At 36.5% G+C, this 15,283-nt stretch overlaps 2 protein-coding genes across 2 annotated transcripts; one reads left to right on the forward strand and one right to left on the reverse strand.

Moving 5' to 3' along the window:
• The first annotated feature begins 2,089 nt into the window (after positions 1 to 2,089).
• On the forward strand, positions 2,090 to 6,515 carry npm1a (nucleophosmin 1a). Its single transcript, XM_056467327.1, has 11 exons — positions 2,090 to 2,197; positions 3,140 to 3,219; positions 3,322 to 3,441; positions 3,527 to 3,620; positions 3,700 to 3,806; positions 3,889 to 3,926; positions 5,351 to 5,426; positions 5,512 to 5,589; positions 5,684 to 5,782; positions 5,874 to 5,948; positions 6,290 to 6,515. Exons 1-11 carry the CDS (start codon positions 2,158 to 2,160, stop codon positions 6,329 to 6,331), a joined length of 849 nt encoding a protein of 282 aa, XP_056323302.1. The 5' UTR covers positions 2,090 to 2,157; the 3' UTR covers positions 6,332 to 6,515.
• A 2,480-nt stretch (positions 6,516 to 8,995) lies between these two features.
• Positions 8,996 to 14,925, reverse strand: tlx3b (T cell leukemia homeobox 3b). The gene is made up of 3 exons (XM_056467000.1): positions 14,267 to 14,925; positions 11,983 to 12,220; positions 8,996 to 10,148 (listed from the first exon to the last, which is right to left on the reverse strand). Exons 1-3 carry the CDS (start codon positions 14,715 to 14,717, stop codon positions 9,935 to 9,937), a joined length of 903 nt encoding a protein of 300 aa, XP_056322975.1. The 5' UTR covers positions 14,718 to 14,925; the 3' UTR covers positions 8,996 to 9,934.
• Between the last annotated feature and the right edge of the window lie 358 nt (positions 14,926 to 15,283).

Raw genomic sequence — 15,283 nt, forward strand, 5'->3', positions numbered from 1 at the left:
TCCTTCTTGCTCTGAGGCAATTGTGCTACCCACTGCTCTATTTTAGAAAACTTTATTTAATATTTTTCCCTTATTTTGTTAGATAAGCTTCAGATTTGGATTCAGTACTGACTAATCTAATGTATATGCACAAATATAATATCGTAACGCATCCTATAGAAAATATTAATTTAAATGAGAGATTTGTGTGTGTGTGTGTGTGGGGGGGGGGGTGTTACTCATATATGCTGAACATTGTATTGGTTGCTGTCAGCTGGTTGTGAGATTGCAACCAAAATAAGTAACAAACAGCTGGCACTATCATGTTTAGTATGTTTTAAAAACTACAATTCATATTCTTTGTTTGTAAATCATGTATGTAAACGTTTCTCTGCGGTTAATTCTATATGTTATGAAATAGACAGAGAAAAAGTCCAGGTTCAGTGTGGGTTTGCAACTCAAAAGAAATCACAAATAATTATATAACTAGGCTAAACCATAAAGTAATAATGATTCATTAGTTGTCGTTGACGTTGTTGTTGTCTTATAGAAATCAAACTATTATTGCAATGTAATTTCCTAAAGCCTTTCATAACATTCTGGAAAAGAATCAAAAGGCCAGTGTAAAAATAAAACATTGGTTAACAGTGGTGTAAAAGTAACGAAATACAAATACTCAAATTACTGTAACTGAGTAGTTTTTCTCAGGAATTGTTATTTAAAAAGTAATTTTAAAAATGTGTACTTGTACTTTCACTTCAGTACATGTTTAGTGCTGTATCGGTACTTTTACTCCACTACTTTACTTCAACCTGTCACTACTTTATTTTTTCTTGTCTATGGGGATTGGCAGAGTAGAATAATCAGTCCTGTGATTTTGTCCAAACCAATCCCGCATAGTAAATAAATCGCATCATACTGAACTACCTAAAGACATGGGCACTTTATAAATGCAGCAAACCGATTGAAGCCATTAAAAGTGTCTAAGAAGATGTCCAAAATTGTCACACGCAGTGACCCAGAGACTCTTACTTACACTCAAAAAAATTTTTTTTTGCTTGTTCAAACTACTTATTTAAAATGAGCTGAAAGAACACAATTCTTGATATTTCATTGGGACAAATTAATTTTTTTATGTTCAATCCACATAAATTTGTTAAAAGTGTTAAGTTAACTTAATCAATTTGTGTTGGGACAACATGAAGGTATTGTGTGGAACCCTGCATTTTGTACAGTGTATGAGAAGATGAAATCATCAAATGGCCCTAAACAATCACTAAATGCACTACAGAATGTTACATTCACACATGTGTGCACAAATTGCAAGTAAATGCTTCAACCATGGGTGCCCTGGGGGGTGGGGTGTTAGGGGGAAAAGTTAGAACAATTCTAAGGGCCCATGCATTTTAAAGGCCCCAGGACTTAGGGCCCTCACAACCTTCCTCCCTCTTCACTTTCTTCCGCGATGTACAACAATCTCCCCACCCCCGTCTTAACTTTGTGCGCGATAGACACCGACACCTCCAGTGTCCACCCCCTTTACTTTTGTCCACAATACATCTCCCACCACGTCCCGCACCCAGTTACTGACTTTCATCAGCGATACCACCAACATCACCCCCCACCACCATCACTCCCACTGTTCGTCTACAATACATCCCCCACTCCCAGTCGTTGTCCCCCCCAACCCCCCATTTATAGGGACCACCAAAAAATTCCTGTCTTAGGGCCAGAAACGGCCAACAATGGCCCTGGCTTTGACATTTAACAATGTACTCACTACTCTTGAGTACTTTTAAAAGGGCTACTTTTTACTCATACTTTGAGTAAAATTTACAACAGATATTTTTACTCTAGTTGTACTGCATTTTTGGGCAAGTAATGGTACTTTTACTTGAGTATGATTTTTCTGTACTCTTTACACCACTGTGGGTTAATGCCCAAATACTGGTAAATGAAGACATCATTTGTCGGATTAAATCTCATGCTCTTCAATGAATATCAATCATACCTCAAACTCTGTGATTCTCTGTCCCTGGAGCTCAGTGATTGGCCGGACTGGAGGACCGTCACAGTAGTGGGCGTGATTTACTCGATGTGGGTCAGTATGCTCATCCTGCCCTCGTGTTCGCTGACTGCACATTTCAGCCGACGTACAGTCACACACAGCCTGCAGACATGGATCTCGAACAGATGGGTCCCCAAACCTTCCTGTACGGTATGTAATACATTAACATTTATTACATTCATATAGTGTACTAGAAATACGTAAACGTGGCACTTACGTTAATAAGTTAACCTAACCAAGAACGGCGTAGACTTACCTGCCAGCTAACCCAGGTTATTATTACTATTCTCAGATTTCTTAAAAGCACAGTCATTGTATTATTGTAAATGCAGTGTAATATTTCTTTTTAACTAGTCGATGTGTGGTGACAATACTTACAGCACGTGTGCCGCATGAGTTCTTACTAGCTAGTCTGCTAGCATAAGAGAGTTATCTCAAAATTAAAGTGAGCCATTAAAATGATGCTTGTTTACGTTTGTTCTTGGATTTGCTAAGTAATTTTAAATTAAATCCCATAGTACACGTTTCAAAGAAAGAAAAACTAACTTGCATCTGAATAGCTCGTGTCTCCCTGCACGCGCTCTCTAAACACGTGCACTGGCGCTTCAAAATGGCGTCACCCTGCTACACGTGTTAACTGAGACAACGCATGCAACTAGTTGAGCAATTTATACTGCTTGACTGTAATGTAAACACATATCCTTCATATTTACATGTTTATTATATGCTATTTCTTATGTTTTGCTTAAATATACTAAGTTGTTATCGCAAGGTATGCCGGTGCTAACTGCTATGGAGCATTACCAATATTCATCAATGCTTGTTTAAACAGTAGCTAATTTATGGTTAGATATTTAATATAAGTCTTTAACAGTAAATTAACATTGCAAAATAAACATTGAGCGAACCACAAACCTGTCCACGTTTATTTTTTTTCACACATTCATCATACCAAGGGTCCATGTGTTAAAACAGACCAATCACTGCATTGATTTGGAAAGTGGATTGTTCATAAGTAACAGTTAACAGAAATATATCAGACTATCTGTCACAGAAACATCTTCTTTGCTTATAATATTTTATGTTTTACAGGTTGTGAACTGAAGGCAGGCAAGGATATCACATTTAATCCAGAGGATGATGATTATGATCACCAGTTGTCGGTTAGAATGGTACGTGATGTTGCTTTCATATACCTTTGAGGTGGTTTTAAAGGGTCCTTAATTTTGATAACTCTTAAGTCATATTTAACACATTTGTTCATTCTCCTGCAGGCCTGTGTGGATCCCTCAACAAAAGATGAATTGAATGTTGTGGAGATTGAAGGGCAGGATTCAGAGGGTCAGAAGGTCAAGGCAGTTCTAGCCACACTCAAGCCTTCAACCCTCCCAAGTGTAAGTAGACTTGGCCATCATTCTTGCAATGACATTTCATACAAAGTATATTCCTTATTGATTTTAATGATTGTTGTGTGTGCAGGTATGTTTGGGTGGGTTTGAGATCACTCCACCGGTGGTTTTCCGTCTGCGCACTGGTTCTGGTCCAGTTCACATTAGTGGACAGCATCTTGTTAGTAAGTATTGTTTGTAGTCTCACATGCTCTCAAACTGTTTGAGGTTATTTGGAAGTTTCTTAATGGAATCTTGTTTCAGTCATGGGAGGAGACCAGTCTTTTGATGAAGAGGAGGAGGAGGAGGAAGAAGAGGAAACAGTGATGACGTCCAAGAAGAGGCCAGCGCTGTCAACTCCAAAGCCTTCAGTGAGTTCTGGAATTGACTGGGAACTTTAGTTTTTTTATGTTATTTTGTGACTCAGTTTCTAACAAGTTTTCTTTTATATAGAAAAAAATGAAAATGGATGAGGAGGATGACGATGATGAGTAAGTGTTCTTGATATTTTTGTAAAGTTAAGAGTCTTAAGAAAAAGTGCCTATTTTTAGATTTGTGTTTCAAGTATAAATGCAGGGTTAATGTACAGTATGTGGCATGCTATTTTTAACGTCTTAAAATGAAAACTGGGATTAATTATTTGTCATTCCAAACCCATGAGGCTTCATCTTCAGAACACTAATTAAGATATTTTGGCTGAATTCTGAGAGCTCCCTCATCCTCCATACACAGCAAGGTGCCCGACTGTTTGAAGTGCAAAAAATACCAAAATACAGGCCTTTAGTGGTTCAAAGACAATATTATCAATCCTTGTGTGTCAGTATCTGAGTGCTGTGCTTTTTATGCATGTTGTGCTGCTGACATATTGTTCAGATCTGCCAGTGCTTTGTTTTAAACAGGAAGTCATGCGCAAGCATCCAGGGTATACAACAGTGCTCGTGAATGTGCACCATAAACTATTTTATTTTTTGTACATGCATACACAAATATTCTTATAGATTGATGATATAACGTTGTATATAGTAATAAACATGTACATACACTTGTCAATCTGTATATTTGCATTCACTACTTCTATTTTTTTTTAAATATATTTATTATCTGTTTCTGTCCTGTCTCTGTAATCCTGTTGCACTGTAGAAGCTCTCTCAAGAAAACAAATTCCTCGTATGTGTGAACATGCCTAGCAATAAAGCTCTTTCTGAATTCTGAGTTACGATTGAAGCACTGAAGGCATTTATATGGTCTGTTTATATTAAGGATTTTTTTTTCTAGACCTGTTTCTAGACAAGTTGAGACAGTTGCTGTCTATTGAGGATGATGGAGCTCTCAGATTTCACCTGAGATATATTTCATAAGTAATCCAGGGGTTTGTGTTTGCATTGCAATTTTTATTTTGGAGTCTGCTAAGTCTTTATGCAAGGCAATACATGAGATATTTGTTATTCAGAAACATTTAATTTGACAAACTGTCATGAGGAACATAAAATGTTGTTGTATTGTAATAACGTCTTTGTATTAATGATTTATGTAAAAATATGTTGAATTGAAATCAACTACTTTGATTGATTACCAGCTATTACTGATAAGTGAGTGCAAATGGCTTGCAATCCGCTTTCTGCTCAAAAGAGCCACTTTCAAGCACCAGATAATAAGCATGCAGTAGTTAACATTTGAAGTGGCGTAAACCTTTCATCGGAGCTGTCCTAAAAATATTAAACCAACACATTATTTTAGGATATTATTTAACTTTTTGTCTACTTCAGATGTTGACTACTGACCATTTTTCTTGAATGTGCGTAAATATTATAAAATGCTTTTGAAAATTGATCACCAATCTAATTATGATATTCAAATATATCTTTTTCATACCATTCCTGTTAATTAGTAAAAATATTCCCACTTTACCTTACAGTGATGAGGATGATGATGATGACGACGACGAAGATGATGATGAGGAAGATGAAAGTGAAGAGGAGTCACCTGTAAAAGTGAGGATATATTCAAGGTGCACATTGTTTAAAATTGCTATCAAAATAATGTTGTCAACTAATTCTTCCCTCATTGTTCTGTCAGGAAAAGAAGGCACCAGCAAAACCAAAGACCCCTACACAGAATGGAAAAGGACCCAAGCCCAATACGCCTGCTAAACAGGTTTGTATATCTCTTTCTCTTCCTGAAAGTAGAGGTTCAAGTTTGTAAAGTCTGTCTAGCCTTGTTAATTTAAAATGATGTTTTATGGAAACAGACTCCACAAAAGGGCAAGAAAGAACAGATGCCCAAAACGCCACAAACACCACGGACTTCAGCCGATATCAAAGCCAAGATGATGGAGAGTGTAGCAAAGGTATGTTTTTCTGTGCATCCCCTCAGCAAGTGAAATCACATCGAGTTGACAAAAACAACACTTAGGTTCTTTATTTGCTTTTTTTATGCAGGGTGTGTCATTGCCAAAAGTACAGCTGAAGTTTGAGAACTATGTGAATAACTGCTTTAAAGGCACAGATCCAAAGGTACGTTCAATGCTTATCTGAGTTTGATAGGAATATTTGGGTTAATCGTTTGCGAAATGATGTCCAAACCATAACCGATGACAAATTTTGCATGCAGTTTTTTAATATGTATAAACTGGCATTTTCCTAATTGCCTGTTTTTTTGTCTTAGAAATTATAATAAAATGTCTTAATGTGTCTTAGGACAATCAAGCATTTATTTAAAATCTAAACTCACAGTTTGTATTTTTTTTTTTTTTTTTTACTCGTTACTTAAATGCAGATTATGTGTTGGCACTGATGAACTTCATTTGAAAGCACTAAATGTGAAGGTCTTATGCTTCTGTTTTCTTTTTCTGTAGGTTGTTGAGGAGCTCTGGAAGTGGAGACAGACTGTCAAATAAATAAACTAAAATGTCTTTTATTTTTGCTTAAATTAAGCCCCTTTCCCACACGATTTTACTTTTGTTACCTGCAATTTTATGTTTGTTTGTCCTCATACCCTTCAGTTTTTATGTTAAATCCGTGCCATTCCTCAAAATGACTTGAAACAGAACTTGACCTGCCTTGTCCCCACTCCCGCTCATGCCCATGTGTGGGGTTAACTTGGCTGCAATATTGCTCAATTAAGACTCCTGAGCAGAAGATTATGAACTTCTAATCCATATAAAGATATGTGGGTGGTGCCCGTCCATGTTTTCTTTAAAATGACATGGAAATGTCTGCATAGCTATCTGATTAATGCTGTGATAGTATAATGCAATGTATAATTAGTGGGTTTCAGAATGGCCTCAATATTTAATTCTGGTATTTCAGCAGCAGTTGATATTCTTTTGTAATTGTCATTCCCTGTAACGAGTTAAAAGGTTAAAGGCATTGTATGTTCAGGATGGAATGGTCTTCTCAAAATGTCATCAATGTATAGTTAATGTCCCAGACTTTGCAGCTCTGTCTCAACAGATTCAGGACTTTACATCTTTGGACTACATTTTAGATGTGGTTCCGTTTTTTGACTTTCTGAAATCGGTTTAAATGCAAATAAAGTATATATTTCACACGTGTAAGGCCAGCTATTGTGTAGTGTTTTGAATCCTAAAATTGCAATAAATGTCTTGCATGCCATGACTTATGTAGGACCACACAGAAGTTTTTTATTATTGATTTCAGTAACTAATATGCAAATGTTTAATTTATTTACAGTAGTTTGTATGGTTATATTTTGTCTTATAGGAGACATGAGATTTGCTTTTACCAAACTAAAGGGTTTAATTGTAATTGTTTGAAAAATGCATTTCCCATTGGACATTGTGAATCTTAAAAATTATAATGTCATAATTTCATGTTTTTAGTTATACTCCCAAAATTATTTGCTAGAAATTTCGCCAATTCTGCCTGGCTTTACGTGTGGTGGGCTTTAGGAAAAAATCGAAAGTAGGGAACCAGAGTTGTAGGAGCAGTGTCTTTTTTTGTAATAAACATTTGTATGAAAGTCTGAATTTTGTCCTTTGACGATGCGTTATACTATGCGTTTTTTGCTAATTTAAGGATAATTTCTGATTGGTTATTTTATTTTTTTACATTTCACATTCACCGCTCCTCTTTATTTGTCAAAGTTTTAACATTGCCAGGTTTGGCATTTATCATAAACGGTTTCAATATATTTATAAACCTTTAAAACCGAATAGCACACACTTCAGGAGTTTATCCAAATTATTACCAAAAGTATTTTACGTGGTTTTTTTTTTTTACATACGAGACTTCACCCAGCCAGCCTTTTTGTTTTTAAAAGATGTCTAAACATAGTCGTCTTGGCTAAACAAGGCTAAATCTGGGCTGTCAGTGAATATCTAATAGACGTCTAAAACAGGCCAAAACTAGACTAGTCGTCATATAAACAGAAATGAATGACTACACTTTTTAAAGTCTTCACTGACAGCCCAGGTTTAGCCTTGTTTTAGCCGGGCTGTCTATGTTTAGATTTCTATTAGACGTCTATTAAACAATATTGTTTGCTGGGAAACGTCCAATAAAAGTTTCTTAAATATTAGCACTTGCACTTAACAGCCAGCAGAAGGCAGCACAACACCACCTTTAACAAAACAGTCTGTAGTTGAGCGACTGTACATGTGAGGTCACTGTTGATGTGGATTGGAGCCAGAATACTTCCTGTGTAAATTATCCTGACTAATGAGTCTCTGTGACTGAAGGCTTTCTCAGATGACCTCGACTCAACTAAACACCACCTCACCCTCTCCAGTCAAAGAGGCCCTGGCACAGGTCACCACTAACCATCTGTCCACAAAGAGCGGTGGTGGAACTCCACAGGTTCACCCTGCGAAGGCTTCGACAGCATCATAATGTAAGGAGTCTGTTAAATCACTTTATAATGGACACCCCTCCATTTACCCCCCACCCAGGCCTTTAAAGCAGGTCAGTTCCTGAGAGTCAGCACTTTGGGAGGAGGGAGTTGGTTGCAGAGGGCATAAAGGCATTTTTATGGTCCCACAGGATCCCGCATTTATCTGCCTGAGGATGTAAGTGCTTCTTTGCTGTGGCAGGCATAATCGACTTCAGCCAACTACCAGGACTCAGTGTTTATTTGTCGATCAAGTTGTGTAGAACGGTAGTGGGACCTCTGAAAGCAATGCATTACTCTAGAGAAGAGTGCTGCTTAGGGATTTGGAATACGCCTCTTTGAAAAAGAAAAACATTAGGGGAATAACAAATTAAGCAAAGCACACCTTTTGTGTTAATGCCAAAACAATGTTTATTACTTTTTGTTTGCTATTTACATATTTATCAAATACAAAGTATAATACAGATTTTGGGATGCAACCGCACACCTACATCACAGGGTCGTCTCACAAACCCTTAAAATTGTTCATTTCCCTCTGACACACAACATTCAGCCACTGGACTGTTTCGGAAGAGTTTCTGAGCTGCATTTGGAGATGCTACTGAATGAAATGCGGGTGATGAACATTGCAACCACTGCAAATCTCATAATATGCCTTCCTTCAGGACATTTCATGCTATTCCTCAGATTGTTGGGATGCCATTTCATAAATAAAACACAAATAGGAGATTGTTATTGTTCCTTCACTCAAAAAATTGGGTGAAAATGTTGACAAACCTAACCCCTGGATTAAAACGTTAATTTAAAAATAATTAAAATGGTCAGCGCCAATAGTCTAGTGGTTAAGAGTGACGACATGTAGCACCATTGTGCTCACGGTGACCCGAATTCGAATCCTGGCTCAAGGTCTTTTGCCGACCCTTTGCTCCCAATGCTTTCCTGTCTGTCCTCCACTATCCTATCCCAATAAAAGGTGAACAAACCCTAAAAAAATTATTTAAAAAATAATAATAATTAAAATATAATGTTTGTCCATATTTAATGCAAATTGGGTTTGAAACAACCCTGAATTATTTTTGTGTGGGTTAAAATCTCAAATGATACATTTTTTTATAATACCCAACCTGAAAACAATGTAATTATATGTATTGAAGACTGTTTCAAAATAGTTTTTGTCCTTTTATTCTCTTACATGGCCATTTTGGGGGCATTTTAGGTTGTGCAACTTGAATTATAAATAATTAATTCATTGTTACTTCCCTCCTCTGCATTAATCCTGTATTGTACAGCTCTGAGTGGTGGAGAAATTACACAGGGGGGCAAAAGGGCAAATGAAAGGATGGAAGAGGAGATTAGTAGCTCTGTAAAAGGGTTAGCTGAGATGCCCTGTTCCTTCCTATAGGTCAATTTGTCAATGAAACTGACCCTGATGGGGATAAAAGTCTCTGTACTCACAGACACACCACAGAAAACGGCCTTCATTTATTTTGCAAAGGCCTTTTTATTTATATGGGTTTGCTCATTGTGCCAAAATTAGTTCCTTGCTTTTTTTCTTGTGGTTCAATGAAATAGTCATTTGGGATGGTGATAAAGTCAACCAACATCCTTGTCCATCAAAACAAAGAATGTCTTTTCCTTTGAGTTGCGATACTCATACGAGCGCCGTCACTCCTCCAAGCTTGCTGCTCTCCTCACTCGCCCAAGGCTGAAGGTTTTGCAGGGCGAACAGAGATGAGTTGTGAATGCAGAGTGGGTCTGTTGGAACTGAATCAGTCAAAGACTTCTGGAAGGCATCGTGCTGGAGCTGAATCATCAGGCGGTTGGCCTGCTGACGCTCTGCCTCCCTCTCCTCCGCCGTCTGCCGTCTAACATACAGGGAAATTATATAGAGAACATTAGATAAGAATATGTACATTCACACAAACATCTATTCAGTTTTCAGCATAGAGATTGAATTATAGAGTGAAACGACTCTTAAGTAATCTAAACATGAAGCATTTAACACTACAAGAAGCTAGGGGGATTTTTGAAGGAACAAAACCCCTAATTGTGTACATTTACTGATGTAAGATTTGGATTTAATTTTTCTATGATTTTAAAAGGCTGAAGCTGATAGTTTTGCAGAAAATGTAAATCAAACTTTCAAAAATGTAAATGCCCAAATTGTTTAAATATTAAATCTAAGTAATGTTCAAGCAGTCACTTCTGCAAAGTGTTGCATGTCGTTAGTGTGTTTGCTTTAATTAATAATTCATTTTTCTTCTTGACAACCCCATTATTTTCCCATTAATTCTTACAGGTATTAAGGCCGCTAGTACGTCAAATCAAGTGATTTCATGTTATGACAGACAAACCATTTTGATATATTTGCATTCAAAAAATATTTTTTGCTGCTTATTCAAACTATTTATTCAAAATGAGCTGAAACAACATAATGCTTGAGTATTTTGGGGGACAACTTAATTGTTTTATGTTTAATGAGCTTAAATTTGTTAAAAGAATTATGCTAACTTATAGATTTGAGTTGGGACAACATGGTATTGTGTGGAACCCAGCAATTTTAACAGTATATAGTCATTCAAAATAACAGTTTGTATATCAAACAAATTGTCAGACATTTAGAATAAGAATTATTGGATGATGTTTAATTTAATAAAACACATGTCTAATAAAAGTAAGAAAAATATAATCACTCGTTATTTTGATTTTAACATTTTAACAATCACAGGTCAGTATCACTAAGTCATTTGACAAAAAGTTTTTTGAAAAGTTTCTTGTCTTGGCCATATAGTAATAGGAATGTGAATCTGTAATGATTCAAATTATATGGTCCACAAAGGCCTATATTTTAGAATACCCTAGGTAACATTGCGAATACAGCAATGGCAGTTAAAATATACAGATGAAGTCAGAATTATTAGCCCCCCTTTGAATTTTTTTTTTCTTTTTAAATATTTTTTAAATGATGTTTAACAGAGCAAGGACATTTTCACAGTATGTCTGATAATATTTTTTCTTCTGGAGAAAGTCTTATTTGCTTTATTTCGGCTAGAATAAAAGCCGTTTTTAATTTTTTAATAAACATTTTAAGGTCAAAATTATTAGCCCCTTTAAGCTATTTTTTTAGTCTACAGAACAAACCCTTATTATACAATAACTTGCCTAATTACCCTAACCTGCCTAGTTAACCTAATGAACCTAGTTAAGCCGTTAAATGTCACTTTAAGCTGTATAGAAGTGCCTTTAAAATAGTCAAATATTATTTACTATCATCATGGTAAAGATAAAATAAATCAGTTATTTGAAATGAGTTATTAAACCTATTATGTTTAGAAATGTGTTGAAAAAAATCTGCTCTCCGTTAAACAGAAATGGGGGAAAAAAATAAACAGAGGGGATAATAGTCCTGAATTCAACAGTACATTTAATTCAGTTCAATAATTTGACATCCAAATCTGAAATTCAAGTCTGCGGTTTTAACATTGTAGGTAAAACAATCAACTATTTCACATGTTGAATTATTGGCCAGTATCCAGACTGAATCTAATGGGAAAATTAGACATATTGTATTTTGTATGAGATCTAATGAGAAATATTGCTTTAGTGAAATTGTGCCATTGTTCACAGATCACACTTTCTTTCAACACATTTTCTTGATGTTTCATATTAACATATTTTTCCTTTTTTTCTTTGTCTCACCTCCATTTGGTCCTGCGGTTCTGAAACCATGTTTTGACCTGTGCGTCTGTCATCTTCAGAGTTTTGGCCAAAGCTGCCCGTTCAGCACTGGCCAGGTATTTTTGTCTGTGGAAGCGCTTCTCCAGCTCACAGATCTGCACTCTGGAGAAGGACGTGCGGGGCTTCTTTCTCTTAGGTGGTGTGCGATTCTGGTACGGGTGACCAATACGTCGAGCCACAGTAAAAGGCGTCAGGGCTGCTGTGTGATGGACAAGGAAAGAAAAAACACAAAATGAGAGATGAGGTAAGAGTCAATAACTCAGCTCCCTATCACTTTGTTAGAAATTAGAAAAAGCTCAGTTTCAATCTTCCTTTTGAATATTTATAATCTGTTTTATTTTTGGTTTATTCATTTGTAACACACAAGCTATTCATGTGAATCTACACTGTCAATGATTTCTGTTGTCAAATTAGTAATTACATTTTGATATATAATGCATTAACCCACCAAAAATAAGATGTATATAAACAATTTCTATTAACATTTTAGATAAAGAATTTGACGTTTAAACAATAAACACCTTTGCTGTTTTGTTAATTATGGACAGTTAAGAAGTAAATGCACGGTATATTTGCACAGTAAAACAGCTCTCGCTTAAAGGTCTGTGTAATTGTGACTCTTGCTGAGTCAAAGGAAATCTGGTCCTCATTTTAAATTACTCCATAGTGCTTCTATACTTTTTAGATGTCAAATTAGGCATTATGCTATTGATTGATAAATACTAAAAACCCTCATAAATAGATTGCTGATGCTCTTAGGATTTGTTGAGAGGCCTGTTACTCAGGTTACATATAAGCTGTACAATAAAATCACACAAAACGTATTCTATTAATGTTGCATAAAATACAAACAGCAGCTGTTCTCCTAATGACGGTAATCTCCTATATTGTTAATTTATTTATTACCTTAAAAAAAGCACAGAGCAGCAGAGAGCGCCGGTTAGTGCAGCTATAGGTGGCAATAATTAAAGCTGGTGAAATATTGATATGTCTTTCTAATGGCACAGCGTTCACCATTTGCCCAAGAATAAAGAAAGCTGGTGATCTATGTGACAGCTCTGAATTGTAAGAGTTTACATTCATATGCAAAGCAGCGGTTAACTAAATATAACAATACTCATTTGTTTCCGTATTTGCGTAGCACGTTAGATGTTCAACACATAAACAAAAGGCCTGTATTTTCACGTCATTACAACTAAAAAGGTAATACTAAAATATGGATGCACTTCATTTATGCAGGGTTTTAATGATTTTATATTTATTCAGATATGTGCTAAAATGTGCAAGTATCCAATGAGTTTAAACAATATATATACCTTAACTTGAAGCCTAAAATTGTTATTCGTATTTGTTTAGTAAGATCATGCCCAAAAAAGCTCTTTGTGTCCATACATGGTGTTAACCGACACTCTGACCTATTCTGAACATGTTGAGGTGTTTACTTTTTTCATTTAATTTCGCCTATGACCGGTACAGGTGTTTCAGGGTCTTCAAGGTCAGATAAAACTAAAACGAGCTCTTCAGCAACATCCATTCATCTGCCGCCTCCTTATGGAAACACCGGGATCAAGTTTCCCCAGACAGACAGTCCAATATTTATTGTAGCCTAGGAAAGCTCCACCAATTAATTCTTATGATTCCCATACAAGCAAACATATTATTGAAGTATATGCAGTAGTCTACAAATGTGCAAGCATATTATTATATGCACGAATGTTATTCTAGAATTACGTGTAATTTAAAACATAAAGATTATTATTTATAGAAACAGTAGTTCGTTTAGGCAGGCTACATGAGTCCCTTTTAATTTTGCCGAATTGTTTCAATATAATAGGTTAGCTAAAGCATATTATGAAAGGGTCAATATTATTAATAATACTATTCGTATGGAACACTGAGAAATTATTTTAGTTCTTCACGTTCAATTTAAATAAAAATAAAAATATTTAAAACAGGAGAGCTAAAGAAAAAAAAATAATTTCCATGATTTGTTGATCTGCTTGTCTTTTGCTCTCTTTGTTGATTTTTATCCATAAACCACCGATATTTAACACATTACAAATTGTTAGAACATAATTCAGTTTGAGTTGCCATTTCGCTCTCGGACGCAAATAATTAGTGTTATTATGTTAAACTATGTTAAAAATTATGTTTTTCCTCAATCAATTTTCTTCATTTTAGCCAAGATAAATATTTGTAAGAAATCTGTAAAGAACATTTTGAAATCATGTGAGTATTTATTTACCTGCAAACCTGTCTTTTGCGAAGCGCTGGCTGCTCTCCATCCAGGGAAAACTAAGGCTCCCAAGTCCGGGTACCGCGCTGGCCATGGGTGGAGGAACGGCCGCGGCAAGGGGCCTGTGCGCCGGGACCCTAATCACTCCTCCGGGCGCAAGGGTCAAGTTCACTCCGTATGGACTGGACTCCTCATAAGGAGCCGCGATACCGTGAAATGTGCCGGTAAGTGTTGTGTACGGCGTTGCGCTCGCTCCCGTTGGGCTGCCGAGATGGTAACAGCCTCCGCTCGCACTGCTGCTGCCGCTGCTATTCTCCGAACTATTCCTGGTCGAATTCTGCTGTGATTCTTGATCGGTTCCGCTGAGAATCTGGTCAATGCCGAAGCTGATGGGTTCATGTTGGGTTGGTTGTGATGTTTGACTGGTGCCACTTGGGCTGGAGCTTGGAGCTCGGTCCATCCTCACCACCCGAACCTTTCCAGCGGTTTTATTCCACAGACAATTTCGTCCTGGATTTGCAACTACGGAAAACTCTGTCTCTGTAAATAAAGGAATCCCTAGTAATATCTATGTTGTGATGTACTACTCCTCTATTCAATTCTTGACTTAGGACGGCTTGGACGCATTCGTCTGTGGGTGAAAAGTTTTTGGCACGAGGACTTGGCAGATTTCTGGCACTCTCTCTCTCCAATGGATCCCTGCACGAAGCTCGTTGCGCTGTTCTCTTCTCTGATTGGACCGTGCTCAATCTCGCTCTCCTTATTGGCTTTCATTTGGTTACAAGTCACAAAACATAACGCGTATTCTGATATCATTCTTTAAAATGCAGATCGTTTAGTCCTCAATTTCTGTATTGGTCAAGTATCTCTTCATTATGGACATGCTGACATCAGCACGTCATCGTTAACATCTTAAATGTTTTATTTTTAATGGAGATTCTACTGTGGCCTCACGAGGAAATAAACTATACCATATATGGCCCTTTCTGTGCAAGAAAATGTTATTAACGTATGATATTAATGAGA

This window comes from Danio aesculapii, chromosome 10 (genome assembly GCF_903798145.1).
Source record: "Danio aesculapii chromosome 10, fDanAes4.1, whole genome shotgun sequence".
In the NCBI taxonomy this organism is placed as follows: Eukaryota; Metazoa; Chordata; class Actinopteri; order Cypriniformes; family Danionidae; genus Danio; species Danio aesculapii.

Bases quoted from the DNA above. Each gene is read 5' to 3' on its own strand.
- npm1a (XM_056467327.1), top strand. From the start codon at position 2,158: ATGGATCTCGAACAGATGGGTCCCCAAACCTTCCTGTACG. The intron at 3,621-3,699 runs GTAAGTATTGTT...ATCTTGTTTCAG, and splicing joins TAGTGGACAGCATCTTGTTA to TCATGGGAGGAGACCAGTCT. The intron at 5,590-5,683 runs GTTTGTATATCT...TTATGGAAACAG, and splicing joins CCAATACGCCTGCTAAACAG to ACTCCACAAAAGGGCAAGAA.
- tlx3b (XM_056467000.1), bottom strand. From the start codon at position 14,717: ATGGACCGAGCTCCAAGCTCCAGCCCAAGTGGCACCAGTCAAACATCA. The intron at 12,221-14,266 runs GTAAATAAATAC...TCCATCACACAG, and splicing joins CGCAAAAGACAGGTTTGCAG to CAGCCCTGACGCCTTTTACT. The intron at 10,149-11,982 runs GTGAGACAAAGA...CCTGTATGTTAG, and splicing joins AACCGCAGGACCAAATGGAG to ACGGCAGACGGCGGAGGAGA.